The sequence below is a fragment of the Panthera tigris genome, chromosome A1, assembly GCF_018350195.1.
Source record: "Panthera tigris isolate Pti1 chromosome A1, P.tigris_Pti1_mat1.1, whole genome shotgun sequence".
NCBI lineage: Eukaryota > Metazoa > Chordata > Mammalia > Carnivora > Felidae > Panthera > Panthera tigris.
Window position 1 is genome coordinate 175,669,279 of NC_056660.1, and position 15,659 is coordinate 175,684,937.

General features: G+C 52.7%; 1 protein-coding gene across 5 annotated transcripts in view; it reads right to left on the reverse strand.

Moving 5' to 3' along the window:
- ERGIC1 (endoplasmic reticulum-golgi intermediate compartment 1) overlaps window positions 1–15,659 on the reverse strand; it is a 103,766-nt gene that overhangs the window by 30,069 nt on the left and 58,038 nt on the right. For 3 of the 5 annotated variants that reach the window (XM_042992221.1, XM_042992226.1, XM_042992234.1), the window contains 3 exons: window positions 15,250–15,437; window positions 7,879–7,973; window positions 4,161–4,285 (listed from right to left, as the gene is read on the reverse strand). In XM_042992221.1, the coding sequence (XP_042848155.1) occupies window positions 4,161–4,285; window positions 7,879–7,973; window positions 15,250–15,254 (225 nt within the window). In that variant the 5' untranslated portion in view covers window positions 15,255–15,437. The remainder of the gene's footprint in view (window positions 1–4,160; window positions 4,286–7,878; window positions 7,974–15,249; window positions 15,438–15,659) is intronic. The other 2 variants (XM_042992216.1, XM_042992209.1) reach the window with 1 other exon arrangement.

The window sequence follows — 15,659 nt, forward strand, 5'->3', positions numbered from 1 at the left end:
CTGTAGCCAGGATTCTCGACCACAGATAGGTCTGACCCCAAAGAGCAAGTCCCACTCCCCACTCTGGGGGCCCCACCAAAGCCCATCTGAGGGGAGCTGACCACAGCCTGGGCGTGTTTGCTAAGGGGGGAGGAGGGTGCGGTGCTGGGCTATCTCCTGGGTGGTGTTTCTCCTGTGTCCATCCCAGGCTGGGTGCCAAAATGGCCCCTTCTCGTTCACTGTCTGGGGCATAAATATTTGTTTAAGCCAGGTGATCATAATACCCCTGAGGGGAGGCTCCCACAACCGGGACTGCGTGTGTGTGTGTTCATCCTCCACCGTCACCCCTCAGACAGGGCTCCCCTTACACCCCAATCTCAGTGGTTTCTCTCCCTTATTCTCCACCCTAACACCCTCTTCATTCTCTTCACGGCTGCTTTACCAAAACCGCAATTTGCTTGTTTGAGTGTTTACCTGTGGGGTGGCTACCACCCCATAATAGACCACAGTGCCATCAAGGTCAGGGACCATGATCGTTCCTTCTAGCACTGCATCCCAGTGCCAAGTGTGGAGCCAGGCACAAAGCACTCAATAGCATGATGTATGAATGAATCAGCAAGGGGCGGGACGCAATGGTCCAAAGAAGTCAAGAAGTGAAATGGGGGTCAGAGGAGAGGGAAGGAGGGACTCCCCGGAGGGACTCCCCGGAGGGACCCACGTCAACGAGGTCTGTGGAAGAGCAGCAGTTCTCCAGGCACAGCAAGAGCCTAGGCCTGCCACCAACTGGCCTATCTCCCTGCGTGCCCACACGCCCGCCCGCCCTCCCTCCTCTCCAAGGCCGCCTCTCCAGCCCGCTGCTCTCTCCCACGTCATTGGCGTCCCCTGCAGCTCCCAGGTCAGTCACCCCACCCACGCAGCACCGGCCCTTCTCCTTTGATCCACGTTCTCTTCTAGATTCTAGGGCCCGCCTAGGCCTGGTTCCCTCCTACCTGCCTGGCGGCTCCTTCTCCTACCTTTCGTCACCCCCCTCATCTCCCCACTCCTCAACGCTGGAGCGTATCAGAAATCAGTCCTGAAACCACATTTGCATCAAGACTTTGGGTTCTTGCATTTGGTGCCACAGGCCCTTTGCCAGTCCGGTGACACGTGTTTTAAATGTTTAAGATGTGTTGAATATATCCAATACATAGGATTATGGAGGAAAGAAATGACGTGTAAGCAGTAATTAAAATACAAAAAAACATACTTAAATAGGCTTCTTTTTTTTTTTTTTTTTTTTTTTTTATTTTATTTTTGGGACAGAGAGAGACAGAGCATGAACGGGGGAGGGTCAGAGAGAGAGGGAGACACAGAATCGGAAACAGGCTCCAGGCTCTGAGCCATCAGCCCAGAGCCTGACGCGGGGCTCGAACTCACGGACCGCGAGATCGTGACCTGGCTGAAGTCGGACGCTTAACCGACTGCGCCACCCAGGCGCCCCTAGGCTTCTTTATTACCACAGCAAATAATAAGACCTGGTCACAGGTCAACTGATCACTATGATTTCAAAGTAGTGATGAATGTAAACAGTATCTCAAAATTATCTGCAACTATTTTAATGTGATATAAATATCGGCAATTTATTGGTGACAAGTCATGGGTGCTGCTAAGGCTACTATGGTTTGTAGCCAACGTCCATCATAGGAGAAAATGCTGAATTTGAGTCAGAGCTTCATAAAAATCAACATGTCATTTTTTTCCCCCATGCAAGTTCATAGACCCCTTGGATTCAGTCTACACTCCCTGGGGTGTCAGTGAACTCCATGTTTGGAAAAATTTCTACACCTTCTCTCTGGATAGTTTAGCTTAGGCCAATAATCCACAAACATTCGTGGCATTGGAATCCCCTGGAAGGCTCATTATAACACAGATTAGGGGGTTCTGAAGCGGGGCCCGAAAATCTACATTTCTAGTAAGTTCTGAGGTGGTACTGATGCTGCTGGTCTGGGAGCCTACTCTGAGTAGCGCTGATGGAGACCTAGGACCCCAACATCATCTATTCACTGATGACCCCCCCCCACATTTACATTCCGGCTCAGAACACTCTCCCGAACCCCAGAAACACACCTCCGATGTAGTATCTCTGGGAGGAATCCCAAATGAAACACATCCAGAATTGAACTACAGTTTCCCAGCCCTACTGCCCACAGAATCCATGCTTGCCCAGACTTCCATATTCAGAAAATGGGACCTTCTGCTTGTCCAGACAAAGACCTAAGAGGTTTCTTTGATTCCACTCTTGCCCTCACTACCCATATCCAACCGATTGGCAAGTCTCGTTGACTCCACATCCCTAATCTGGCCACTTCTCTCCAACTCCACTGCACACCCAGTGACCATGACCTCTGCTCTTGGCCCCTCCAGTGTGCTCCCTGCACCTGCTCCTATCACCATGAGCTTTCTACAGTTTTGCAGTCCAACAGAACTTTCTCTGGTGATGAAAATGTTATGTAGTACTAATATGGCAGTCACTAGTCTCACGTGGCTATTAAGTACTTGAAATGTGACTAGTGACACTGAAGGACTGAATATTTCACTTTATTTAATTTTAATGAATTCAAATTTAAATAGCATCACGTGGCTAACGGCTACCATACTGGTATAGTATAGGTCTTTATTTTTTTTTTTAACTTTTTGAGAGCACGTACACACGTGCATGTGAGCAGAGGAGGGGCAAAGGGAGAGGGAGGGAGAGAGAGAAAGGGAGAGAGAGGGAATCTCAAGCAGTGGAGAGGAGAGGCCCTGAGACTACGTGGGGAGAGACAGGTCCAGTCACACCGGTGTCCCGGCCCAGTCTTGCAGCCATTCAGCAGGAATTGTGGGAAGGGAGGGCACATGCCCTGTCGAAAGGGGCAGCTCCAGATGTCTGTTGACAATGGGATGTGTCCCCAGTGTGGCTAGAGCCTCTGACTTTGAAAATCTGGAACTCTGGGCTCCCAGTCTTTAGCTTTTGGCTCTGACGTGTTTGAATGCTATACAGGACAAACGTAACTTGTCTTTGGGTTGGGTGTGGCCAGTGAGCTTGCAATGTCTGATTCAGATGTCGGGGACCAGAGGAAGGGTGTTCTGAGCAAAGGCTACAAGAGGGCAAGCAGAAGCCAGGAGTGGCCAATGGCTCAGTCTGGCTGGGACCGGGAATGGGAGTTATGGAACACAGGAGACAGCTGTGTGATCTTGGGCAAGACACTCAACCGCTCTGGGCGTCCGTTTCCTCATCTGTAAAATGGTGCCACCTCACAGAGCTATTTTTGCAAGGCTCCGCTGTGATTAATACATAAGAAGAGCTGAAAAGGGTGCAGCGTGTGTGGAGCCAAGGTTGCTGGCTCCCGCCAGGGTTCCCTCGTCCTCCCAAATGCACTGTGCTCACATCCTCGACTCAGGATCTGAAGTTCCTGGTTCTAGCAACAAAACCACAGTAACACCTGAACGGTCCTTTGGGGGCCTACCAGCTACTTTCAAATGCACCCCAATCTCACTCCTCCCCTGCTTTATTCCTCGTCACATCGCCACCCACCAAAATGCTTTTCAGTTAGCGTGCTGTCTATATCCCCCTACTAGCACGGGAGCTCCGACAGCGCGGGAACTCTGCCCACCTACCCCGTTCCGTGCCACCTACTCAGAGTGGCCCCAGAGCTGACACAGAAGGTGTCCAATAAACGTTTTTCGAATGAATGTGTGATAGCTCATTTAATCCTCATGCAAACTTTGGGAGCTGGGTGGTATCATTCTATTATTACCATCATCGTATCCTCACCCTAAAGACGTAAAAACAGGCTATGATGGGTGGAGTGACTCAGAGGGCGCTGCTTGGCCAAGAGGGGGTAGAGCCGGGATGCACACTCAGGGCTCAGGACTGCAAATCCCATGGTCTTCTTAACGGCCGCTCCCTTCCCCGGCGGGAGGAAGAGCAGCCCCTTCCTGAACCAGCCAGTGGGGGCTCCGTGCCTCTGGGAGCCTGGAACCCTCACCCAAAATCTCAGCAGGAAACGCTGCCGGCCACCCTGATGCTTGTCAGGCCCTGGCTGGGGGGGGGGGGGGGGGGGGGCTGAGTGACCGCACAGCTCTGAACACCCGGATTCTGGGAGGAAGGGGACCGAAGGGATGGGGAGTGGGGAAAAGGGGCCCGTGCAGGGTCTCCATACCTTGTTGATGCTGAACTGCCCCTCAAAGCGGCAGCCGGCCCCGTTGTTCAGTGGGATCTTCATCGAGTTGTCAATGTGCCCCACCTCGTGCCTGCCCATCTCATCCTGTATGTCAAGTCCGACCACTGCAGGGGCCAAGGAGAGGAGAGAGTCACAAACACCCAGAGAAATGGGGATGGGGCCCAGCCCTTCATCCCTGGACCCCCTCCTCTCATCTACTCCATGGACAGGTGGGCCCTGGGCCTTCCAGGCACCCACAGCCTAGGGCCCAGAGCCACAGAGAGGAAGGCAGCCATCAAGGCTGGACTGAAAGGGAGCAAGCCCACAAGGTCCCTGCCACTGCCTGAGGCTGCAAAGGAAGAGGGGAAGGAGGCCGGGGGGGGGGGGGGGGGCGGCGGCAGCGGCTAATGGGGCCAGGGATGGAGGAGTGTGGGGCGCGAGGGTGACGACTCTGCTAAACTCAAGACTGCAGGGAGACAGCAGAAGGTCGGGGTGAAAAGGTTAGTCTGAATCCTGGCCCTGCCTCTCGCCAGCTGTACAACCCTCGCCGAGGCACATAAGCTCCTGATGCCTGTTTCTTTCTCTGGAAAATGGGTGATAACAATTAGACCTTCCTTGGAGAATTATGAGGATCAAATAATGTGTGTAGAAAATGCTTAGAACAGGGGCTGACGTATAGTAAACGGCAAGTGCTTAATGAACGTCAGCCCCTAATGGTTCTCAGTCTCTGGGTTTGTTGGGTAAGGTTTTAGGCAGGCATTCGTTCACTCATCATTCATTCATTCACACCTTTTTTTTACCCAATGCCTATTCCTGCAGGCCCTGCCCTCCCGGAGCTAAGGTACTTTTCTGGGTTCCTCAGCACACTGAATGGGAAACTTGGGGCTTGGGGGTCCTGGTCTTTGACTCCAATGTGACTCTTTACCCGTGACTCAGCTTCCCAATCTGTAAAATGGGCAGGCCCATGCCAATTGCATCCTTTGAGATGGTTTAAGTGGCACAGCTTTGCAAACTATGAAAACACAGACATTTCCCCGAAAGAAGCACTGGAAAGGAGGTTATGACACAGAGAAAGAACTGCTGGGAGCAGTTTTATGTGAGCCAACCCTACAAGGGAAAAATGGGAACAAATGTATTCCTCAGTGGTGGTGGGGAAGCGAGGGAGGGCCCATCCACAGAAGGAAATATGATGTAGTCGTTAAAAATGACGCTCACAGGTCTGTAGTATGTGGGAAACGCTGATGCCGTAACGTTTGGTTTAAGAGAAATGCAAACAGGACTCAGCGGCTCCACCCCTGGGAGCCTGTTGTCTAGATGCAGACATGTCCAGACGTGTGTGCGAGGCTGCTCTGGGCAACTTTATTTGAAATTGTGACGAGTGGAGGCAACCCAGCTGCTTGTCAACAAGGGACTAGTCAATGGAACAGTCCCCTCTGGAATGCGGTGCAGCAGGTACGAGAACTGAGCTAAATCCATGTGTGGGGAGAGGCAGCTCAGAGCAGGGCAGTGACTAAGAGCTTGGGCTCTGGGGCTGCCACTGTCTGTGGTTCCTGGCCTTGCCCCTTACCAGCAGTGGGACCTTGAGCAAATTCCCTAGCCTTCCTGTGCCTCGGTTTCCTCCTCTATCCTAGGCTTGTGAGGATTTCGAAAATTAAAATAGTACTAGGTGCCAGACACCCTTCTAAGTGCTTTCTACATAGGAATGCACCATCCGAGCATCCCTGTGGGGAAGATAATATTATCAGACCCATTCTATCCTGGGGGACACTAAGGCACGGAGAGGTTAAGTAACTTGCCTGGGATCGTACAGCTAAGAAACACTGGAGCGTGGATTAGAACCCACAGAGTTTCGATCCAGAGGCCACACCCTTTGGCCATTCCACTGGAGTACGTCTCATCTTAACGCACTAACACAGCCAAAGGATTCAGGACGGAGCCTGGTTTGGAGCAGGAGCAGGAGCAGAATCAATGGCAGCTGTGGTGATCATCTTACCAATATTATGAGTAACGTAAGAATAGCTCCAAGATATTAGCATAAAAAACAAGAAACCCCAGAAAGGTCCCACGCAGTTGGGTCCCAATTACATGAAAAGTAAAAAGAAAAAACAACACCCGCCACCTAAACATGATACGCGTTTGTAGACGGGGGGACAGACACACAAGGCAGGCACACAAACACAGGGGTGGAGAAGGGGTCCCGGCTGCTAGCAGGGGCTTCCTCTGGGGTGGATGGCACACTAGGGAACACGGACTTCAACTTTTCTCTGTTTGTTTCTGTATTTTGAACGTGATTTTTTTTAAGCCAAAAAAAAATATTCCTGTTATTAGTTAGCAATAAAATATCACTTTTTAAAGCAGGATAGGAGATTGCACACACAATGTGATCTCAGCCGTGTTTAGAAAGGCGCAGAAAGGAAGGCCAACGGGATGGGATGGCGTCAAATGTCAACTGACGCTGTCACTGGGGGTGGAATTATGGGCGATTTCTTCTCCCTGCTGCTCTGGATTTTCCAAAGGTACAATGATGAACGTGCATTTTTTTTTTTTTTTTTTTATAATAAAAATCTGTTCTCTTAAAGAACAGCCAGGGTGCGGAGCTCGAGTGTAAGATGCCTGGGTTCGGGTTATGGCCCCACAGAGAGGCAGCGCCCCGTGGGCTAGTGCAGCCCCAAGCTTAAGGTTGCCTGGCCCCTCCTTGGCCCCTCCTGGGCCACTGCCCGTAGCTGGGACGCAGCCTGGAACCACATCCCTTCCCTCCCCTACCCCACTGGTCCCAGTCCTCTGGCCTGACTAAGAATTTCCTTGTTCCAGAGACACGACCTACTCCTGACTGAGAAGCTGCCAGATGAATTATTTTTCTAAGGGAAAAATAAAAAATAAAAATAAAACCGACCTATTTCAACAGGTTCCCTGGCTTGGGGCCCACTGTGGATTCAAAATTGTGATGTAATTCTCACCAAAAGCAATAACAGAACTGAATCTCTCCCTATCTCTGCCTGCGGACACACCCAGTGTTCTGTCCTTCAGGAGGAAGGGCGTGGGTGGGAGAAGGGCCTGCATCGGGTTATGTGCCAACCTGGGGCAAAGGGACACTAGACATCCCAGTCCAGGAAGGGACACCCAGTCCACTCAACAAGAAGTCTAGGGACCGGCTCATCAGACCCTCCCGGAAACCTCAGGCAACAGATAGCATTATAAACCCATTTTTATAGATGAGAAAACAAGCTCAGAGAAGTCACACCTCAGCCTGGGTCAGAGTTTTAGTGAGCAAAAGAGGTCTGAGGTCTCCTTGCTTTAAGATGCTTGAGAGGTTATATGACCCTGCCCCCACCCCCCACGGCACCCTACAGCCTCTTGCCAAGATATGGGTAATAACAGCCCGGCCCCCTTGCTATGGGGCAGGATAAACTGGTTGTCAGTCACATGCCACAGCTCCCCGTGAAATCCGGCTGAAAACATGGCTACCCTCCAGAGGTAACCCCCGTTAGCCATTTCGAGGACTTTGTATTCTACAAAACCTCCAAATGCAGGCACATTTGATTACATTCCGCACCCCCCCCCCCACACCCCCAAAAGGAACAAGGAGAACCTTATGCGACCTGCTATTTGTAGCCTGCCCTGTTTGCTGACTTGTCCCGGTTATCTTGTCATCTCTGCACACTCAGCTCTGCCTAACAGAGGGGCCTTGCTGGAGCAGAGGGCTGTTGGGAATACTCACATTCGCAGTGCAAATTGGGTAAACTGATGTTCAGGCTGACGTCAATTTTGCCCCCGCTGTCCTTGTCCGGGTCATCGACATAGAGCTCATTCACGCTAAGGGAGACAAGTACAGAAGCCTTCACTGAGAGGGGGCACCCATCACAGATGCCGGGGACAGCCAGGAGCCATTTCCCTTGGTGACCACTGCTCAACCAACCATCTAGGGGAAGCCTATCTGCTCAGGCACAGGGGAGCAGGGCTCCCATCTTGAGGGCCTCTCCAAACACTGGCCTTACCACTCAGAGGGAGGGGGCTGGGGTGGTGATAACGGGCACGGCTTTTGGCGTTAGACAGATTCAAATTCCAATCCCAGCCCTGCCATTTTCTATGTGAGCTCGGCAGAGCCCGTCTTCGAGTGGGATATCACCACCTGCCGTTAATGGGGTGGTCTGAACACTTGAGTGAAAAATGGGAGTCTTATTAGGCCGCAGGGCCTGGTACCTCCAGGCATATGGTACCCTAGTCCCTACTCTCTGGAGCCATCTCCCACTCAGCTGGGAAGTGGGGATTCCCTGGGCGCTCACCCTCGATGCTCGGCCCTCACAAAGCCCTGGGGCAAACACCAGGCCCAAGATGCAACTAGACGTGACTAGTTTATTAGTGTCCTGTGGCTGCAGCATAAATTATCACAAAGCTGATGGCTTAAAACGAGTCACATTTATTATCACCTTGCACTTCTGGAGGTCCACAGTATAAAACAGGTCTGCGGGGCCGTACTCCTTCTGGAGGCTCTATGGGAGAATCCTTCTAGAGGCTGCCTAAGTTCATAGCCCCTCCTCCACCTTCACACCCAGTAGAACCACACAGCATCTTCACTCCTCTCTGGCCTCCTAACTCCCTCCTACAGCAGCTCTGGTCATTTCATCTCGCCCACCAGATAACTCAGGGCCATCTCCCCGGCACAAGAGACTCGACACAATCACATTTGTAAAGTTCCTCTGGCCACGTAAGGTCACACGTTCACAGGTTTCAGGTCTTTGTGAAGAGAGGCACAGTTTGGGGGCAGGGGGCCCCATGGACAGTCATGCCACCTTGCTATCTGGGACCAGGGCGCCACAACAGGACCTGTCAGCAACGTGAATTTATTCAACAAATACTTTTCGAGTGCCTGCTACCTGTCAGGCACTAGAGACAGTGGGTAACGCAGTCAGACACGGTCTCTGTCTTCATCAACCTTAGAGACACCACTCGCCTCCTTAAAAAATACCTTCCACCAACTATGATTATTGCTTGGTTGGAAAGTTGTGGGGTGACAAGGGAGGGATAACAGGACAAGTGACCTCTGGGGAGAATGGGCCAGAAGGACTTCTCTGAGGAGATGGGAGCAGAGGCCTGAAGGAGGAGGAGGCTGCCCCAGCAAAGAGGTGGGGGTGGGGGTGGGGATCTTTGGGACAGAGTGTGCAGAGGCCTGGAAGTGGCTGTTTTGGGGAACTGAGGAAAGGTCACTGTGGCTGCAGCGTAGAGCGAAGGGAAGTGGGCTGTGTGATGCAGCTGGAGAATGGGCAGGGGCTGTGTCAGGGAGGCCCGGAGGCCCTGGTAAGGCCTTCACACTCCATCCAGACAGAGTGCAGCCGCATGGTCAGTCTTGCCCTTTAACAGGCTTCCTCTGCAAGGAAGACTGACCGGAGGGGCCACTGTGCACTGGGGAAACCACACGGAAGGCAAGAGATGGCCTGGATTGGGTGTGTTGTGGGAGGGGGGCGCGGGAGGGAGGGATGCCAGATATGTCAGCTATGGGCCGTGGGGGGCTCAAGGGAGGCATGCAGGCAGACCGCCATGTGTCTTTCTGGAAACATTTGTTGGGCTGGGAGCTCCTGGAAGAAGAGCCGTGAGGAGGGAAAGGCACTGAGTTGCAAGTGGCTGTGCTGAGCTCGAAGTGTCGTAGAGGCATCTTTGACGAGCCGATGAGTGGACACCGGGTGGCCATGTCTGAAGGCCACTTCTGATTCCCAGAGCACTCCCCAAGGGGAGAGGGGACCGAATCTAAAGGCTCAGGCCAGTGGGCAGGTATGGGGGCCGTGCTTGAAGTGGCGGGGCTATGGCTACTGAAAGCATTAACTAGGGTCCAGCATAGGCTGTAAATAAAGGCTTGCAGCTCTAAGCAACTAGACTCTAAGAAAGCCTTGTACATGGCCACATCTCTGGGAAAGAATGAGTCAGGTCAGGGCAAGGGCATTTTGTTTTTACTCAGAGCCTGTCTTTATGCCCCTAGCACGTAATATGATGTAGCTGGTGCTCAATTAAGAAACAGTGGGGTCCAGGGGCACCTGGGTGGCTCAGTCGGTTAAGCCTCCGACTCTTGGTTTCAGCTTAGGTCATGATCTCACAGTCTGTGGGGGTCAAGCCCCACATGGGATGCAGAGCCTTCTTGGGATTCTCTCTCCCTCCCTGCCTCTGCCCCTCTCCCCTGCTCGCTCGCTCCCTCTCTCTCTCTCTCTCTCTCTCTCTCTCTCTCTCTCTCAAAATAAATAAATAAACTTAAAAATAGTGGGCTCCAGTCGTGAGACTGAGCCTCACATCAGGCTCGGTGCTGCTTGGGATTCTTTCCCTCCTCTCTCTCTCTGCTCCTCCCCCACTGGTGCACATGCACGAATTTATGCATTCACACACGCATGCTCTCTCTCAAAATTAACAAACTTAAAAAAAATGTGTAGGAAAAAAAAGAAACAGTGGGCTCAAAAAGTCACCTGGGGCATGTTTCCTTGCACGGGTCACAAGGATGCTCCTGAAGACAAGAGAGTGACAGATGTGGTTTGGCCTTCAGACTGTTGGGCCTCCAGGCCACGAAGTCAGGAAAATCCCAACTGGGCCTATGTGCATTCATGTTATTCCCATCTGATCCTGTGAAAATGTCCTGATCCTCATTTTACAATCAGGAAACTGAGGCTCAGAGAGGTTGAATGCCCTTTCCAAAGTCACACAGCAGGAAACAGCAGAGCTAAAATCCCACCTAGGTCTGCATTCGGCCTGAGACCCAGGCTTTCTAGGGCTCATGCTGTCTCCCCTCCCTCTCGCCCTCAACATCTAGGATCAAGGGAGGAAATGGGGGAGGAGGGCTGGCCCTCTGAGGCCACACACAGGGTGTGGGGAAGAGAGACAGGGGCTTGTACTTGGCAGGCTCATAGCGTTGGCCCCCATCAGAGAACAAAGAGAACAAATTAGCCAGGGGGAAAGGAGCAAGCAGGACCACAGGAGGGTATGCTGGAGGATGGACATCTCCACAGCCAAAAGGGCTCTTCCTCGGCCTTTAGCGCCCAACTTCTACCCCAGCCTTGATGTGCAACTCCAGAAGGTTGTTGAGTAATGACACTACTGGGTGATTAACAGAATGGTCACCGAGGGAGAGGGAGAGACCCCGGCTTCCTTTCCCAAACTAGCGAGACTCTTCCTTGTAGCTACTCACCTTTCCCACCTCGGAGGTGGGGCCTCAGCACATCACCGGCGGATTGTGGGATGATGTCATCCCCTGGCAATCCTCTGGAGGTGACCTCAGTGCACAGAGAGGTGAGTGCCAGGTGTGGCACCAAGGTGAGCTCACCCTCGAGGCCCCAGGGGGCCTCTCCTAGCCCATGGAGCCCAGGCTCTCCAGTGCCATCTAGAATAAAGGGGCTGAGGTGCTGGGGAGGGGTGGAAAGCCCACTGGCCTGCAGAGCGTAGGCCAGTCTGGTTATGTAAGGCCAGAACTGGCTGTTCCCAGTGCATTCCTGAAGGGCCCCAGGCTGCAAGATAAACGAAGTTCAATCACCTGTGCCGCCTGCCCAAGGAGGCCAAAAGATCCACCTTCTGAATCCAAAGCGGAATGTTCCAGGGCTGCTGGCGTCCTCCTACCCCCAGCCAGCACTGCAAGCCCTCCTTTCGCCTGCCACCCGCAGACGCCTGCCAAGGCTAGCTAAAGTGGCTGGGGCTGAACTGATTTTAAAAGGTGAACGGACAGCCAGAAATCAGCCCACCTGAAGGGACAATACAAGCTTTTTTGTGGATTTACTGCTATCTGGAGACTCTCGGGCCTGATTCCTCCTGTCACTAGCAAGGGCGATGAGAAGACTCATGGGGCAGTGGCAGATACATGTAGGCTCACCTCCTGCCACTAAGAAGCTGGGAGCGGGGGGGGGACCTGGAACAAGTTACTTCACCTCTCTGAGCCCCGGTTTCCTTAACTGTAAAACTGGGGAAGTTTTCTATGAAGTTTGAAGACAGTCAAAATTAATCTACGGTAATAAGTCACAATAGTGGTGGTGGCAGGAGATACTGACTGGGAGGGGGCACGAAGGAACCTTCCAGGCAGTGGAGATGTGTTGTCTTGATGAGGTGATGGTGACACGGGTATAAGCAGAGGCAAGCGTTCATCAAGTCTCACCTTTAAGATTTATGCGCTTGGCTATTTGTAAGTTATAGATACGTCTTGAAAAGAAGGAAAGAAAACCAGGAGGGAGGGGAGGGGGGAGAGGAAGAAGAGGGGAGACAGAACAAAAGAGGGGTCAGGATTCGGGCTGCTTCCCAGGGGTGTGAGCGATAAAGCTGCAGGTCCCCAGGGCAGGGGGGTGTATGTTCCTCACCAATCTGAGGGCCTGGCTCGGGCCCTTCTTGGTAAAGAGCATAAGGCATCGTGATGCAAGTCCAGACTCTCAGTGTTCAAATCCTAGCTCTACCACCTACGAGCTGACTGACCTTATAATGCAGGGGGTTTTGCCTCTACCAGCCTCGGTTTCCCCACATGTAAAACAGGGGAGGTCACAGGTACGGCACAGTAAGTGTCTGCTGCTTTTACTGTTCTTGTAATTATCAGTGTTTACAGAGTTGGTAGCAACAGGCATTCACCTCACAGCACTGTGGCAAGGATTACTGAGGGGCCCACAGCTGGTGCATTACATCGAGAATATGCCGATTATGACCTGCTGAACGAGGGGGCACAAGCCACCCACACAGGGCGGCCAGGTAGCTCCCTCAGCATCCGAGCTCCCACTTTGGGGAAGTGAAACCCACAGGGTCGTTTTGATGGAAGGCACAGTTTCGATACACCCACACAAAGGAAGAAAGAGTCCCGAGATTTATTACTTACAGATCCCAGGAGTGTGTGTGTGCGTGCGTGTGTGTGTGTGTGCGTGTGCGCGCGCGCGCGCGCACGTGCAGGGAGCCAGGGGAGGGCAGGAGCCAGCGGGAGAGAGACAACAGGGTAGCAAGCACTTATTCCTTATGATGGGGCAGAGGTCACTAACTCTCCTCCGGCTTCACTCTTCAGTACTATTTTGAAAGATGCCCCAGGCAAAATAAAGGCGGGAACTCATGGCGGGCATCCTGAACTCAAGTCCTTATCTTAGTGTCCAGACTCTGGGTGTGAGGAGGGTTATCACACTGTAAAATGCCTAGGCAGCAACTCAGAAAAACAAAGTTCGTTCTCCTCAGAAGCTGCTTTTCTTTTTTTTTTTTTTAATTTTTTTTTTTTTAACGTTTATTTATTTTTGAGACAGAGAGAGACAGAGCATGAACGGGGGAGGGGCAGAGAGAGAGGGAGACACAGAATCGGAAACAGGCTCCAGGGTCCGAGCCATCAGCCCAGAGCCCGACGCGGGGCTCGAACTCACGGACTGCGAGATCGTGACCTGAGCTGAAGTCAGACACTTAACCGACGGAGCCACCCAGGCGCCCCAGCTGCTTTTCTTGTCATAGGGATTAAATGTGTTCATGGATGCAAGGTGTTAGCACAGCCCCTGGTATATTCTAAGGCCTGCATAGAAGGTGGCCCTGCTTATAAAGAATCGAAGATGTCCCAGCTCTAAGCAGCTGGCTGGTGCCAGGCACGACGCCGGAGACTTTCACATGTAGTATCTCATGTAATACCCACAGCAGGAAGATGTTTAGTAGGGTCACTGTTCTCTTCTCACAAGGATGAAACCGGGCTCAGAGCAAGACAGATAAAAGACTGGCCAAGATCACATGGCCAGGAAGAGGCAGAGGCAGGATCTGAACCTGGAGCCATGAAAGCTCCATAAGATGGATGGGGCAAGGAATCAATGAAAACCTGAGGGACAAGTGTCCCCCAAGGACACCTGTGATGCAGGTGTCATCGTCTTTCCGATAATCTGCAGGTGCCCATCCCAACTGCACCCATGGCCCAAGTGCCCACAGGGCAAGCAGGTGTAAAGGGTCCATCCCCTTTGTGCCCTACAAGCCTCCCTCTGCCACCTCCCCCTGCCACGCCCTGGTGGGTTGCTGCATCTGACCTCCCGACTGACCGGGACGAGGGCTCCCTGAGCCAGGAGCACAGAGCACGAGATCACCACCCCTGCAGAATGAACGGGGGGAGGTACCAATGTGTGCTGATGGAGGAGAGGGGGGCACATTCCAGTCGGGGGACACCAGACAGCGTCAGGGAGTTGGCTGGATTGCGTGGGGGTCAGTAAGCAGTGGCCATGTAGGGAGAGGAAGAGAGGGACTGGGGAGGTACGGGTGGGGGGGAGCGTAGGTGGAATGTAACGAAGGGCCCTGAAATTCTAGGCTGAGGCGTGAGTCTGATGACATCTATGGAGAACAATTTTATTTGCTTTTAGAAGAGCACTTGAATAGTTCAGATTCCTGCCCAAAGTCGCTGACCTCTGTGCTTAATAATTTGATTTAATGGAAACTTACACAGCAGTGAGGCCCACAGCAAGGGCTTGCGGTGGAAGGGGAGGGATGGAAGTTATGTAAGCAATTTCCCCAGGACCTTGTTTTAAATCCCTACCCTCCAGGTATAAGTAAGTGCATCTATTCCCTACCAGGTGGAGGGCCAAAACCACCCCTTCTCGGCCACCAAGTCCTGCCCACACCCTCCTCTCTACAGTTATTGTCCAGTCTGGCCTCCAGGGTCGCCCTGCCCCAAGTTCATCTTCACAAGAGCGGACCTCGCTGCAGCGTGAAGCCGGTCCAATCGTTCCATGCTCGGATGCCTTCCGGCCTGTCCTTCATGCGACAGCCCTAGGTCTCTCACCGGGCCCTAGCTCACAACCCAGGCCTCAGAGTGGGTGACCGGGCTCTGAGGGAGACATCCAGGCATTCCTCCTGGTTGAGCTACCGGCCTCCCCACTGGGGGCCTGCTATGGAGCATCTGAGGACACAGTTCAAGGTAACCACCCAGTTCCCGCTAGGTGGGCAATGGCTTCCTGGAGTTCCAACTGCCTGCTCGGCCACTTCACCCTGGAAGGGTGTATCCAAATGTTCAGGTCAACTGTTCTGACCAAAGAGCAGCAGCTCCCATGCACCTGGGGGCCCAGAATGCTCTGGGCAGAAAAGCGTGGTATGACAGGGCAGGAGTGCAGAGGCTTTGACTGGAGTGGCCCCACCACTTACTAACCTCATTGTGGCTTTCGCCTCCTGGTGCCTCAGTTTTCCCAGCCGTAAAGTGGGGCTAAGACTACCCGCAGAACACACCTCAAGGGGTTCTGTGTTGACGACATGAGACGATCACCGTAAAGTGCGAACCTAGGTGGGTGGCTGGCTGGCTGGCTGGCTGGGCATGTGGTTGCCCAGTATAAATCGTAACTGGAAAGTAGAATACATTGTATCGTACTGTAAATTATCAGTGGAGAGTTCCAGCTACTACATTTTCTTCTTACAGATCCTCATCAGGTTAATAAGTAAAAGCAGCCAAGCCTGGGAAGTCATAGACCGGAATGTGTTGCAGCCACGTTCTCTGAACAAGGCGGGGGGGGCCTGCTCCCCTGGAAATGTGAAGCCACACAGCAACCCCTGTGGGGCCACTTT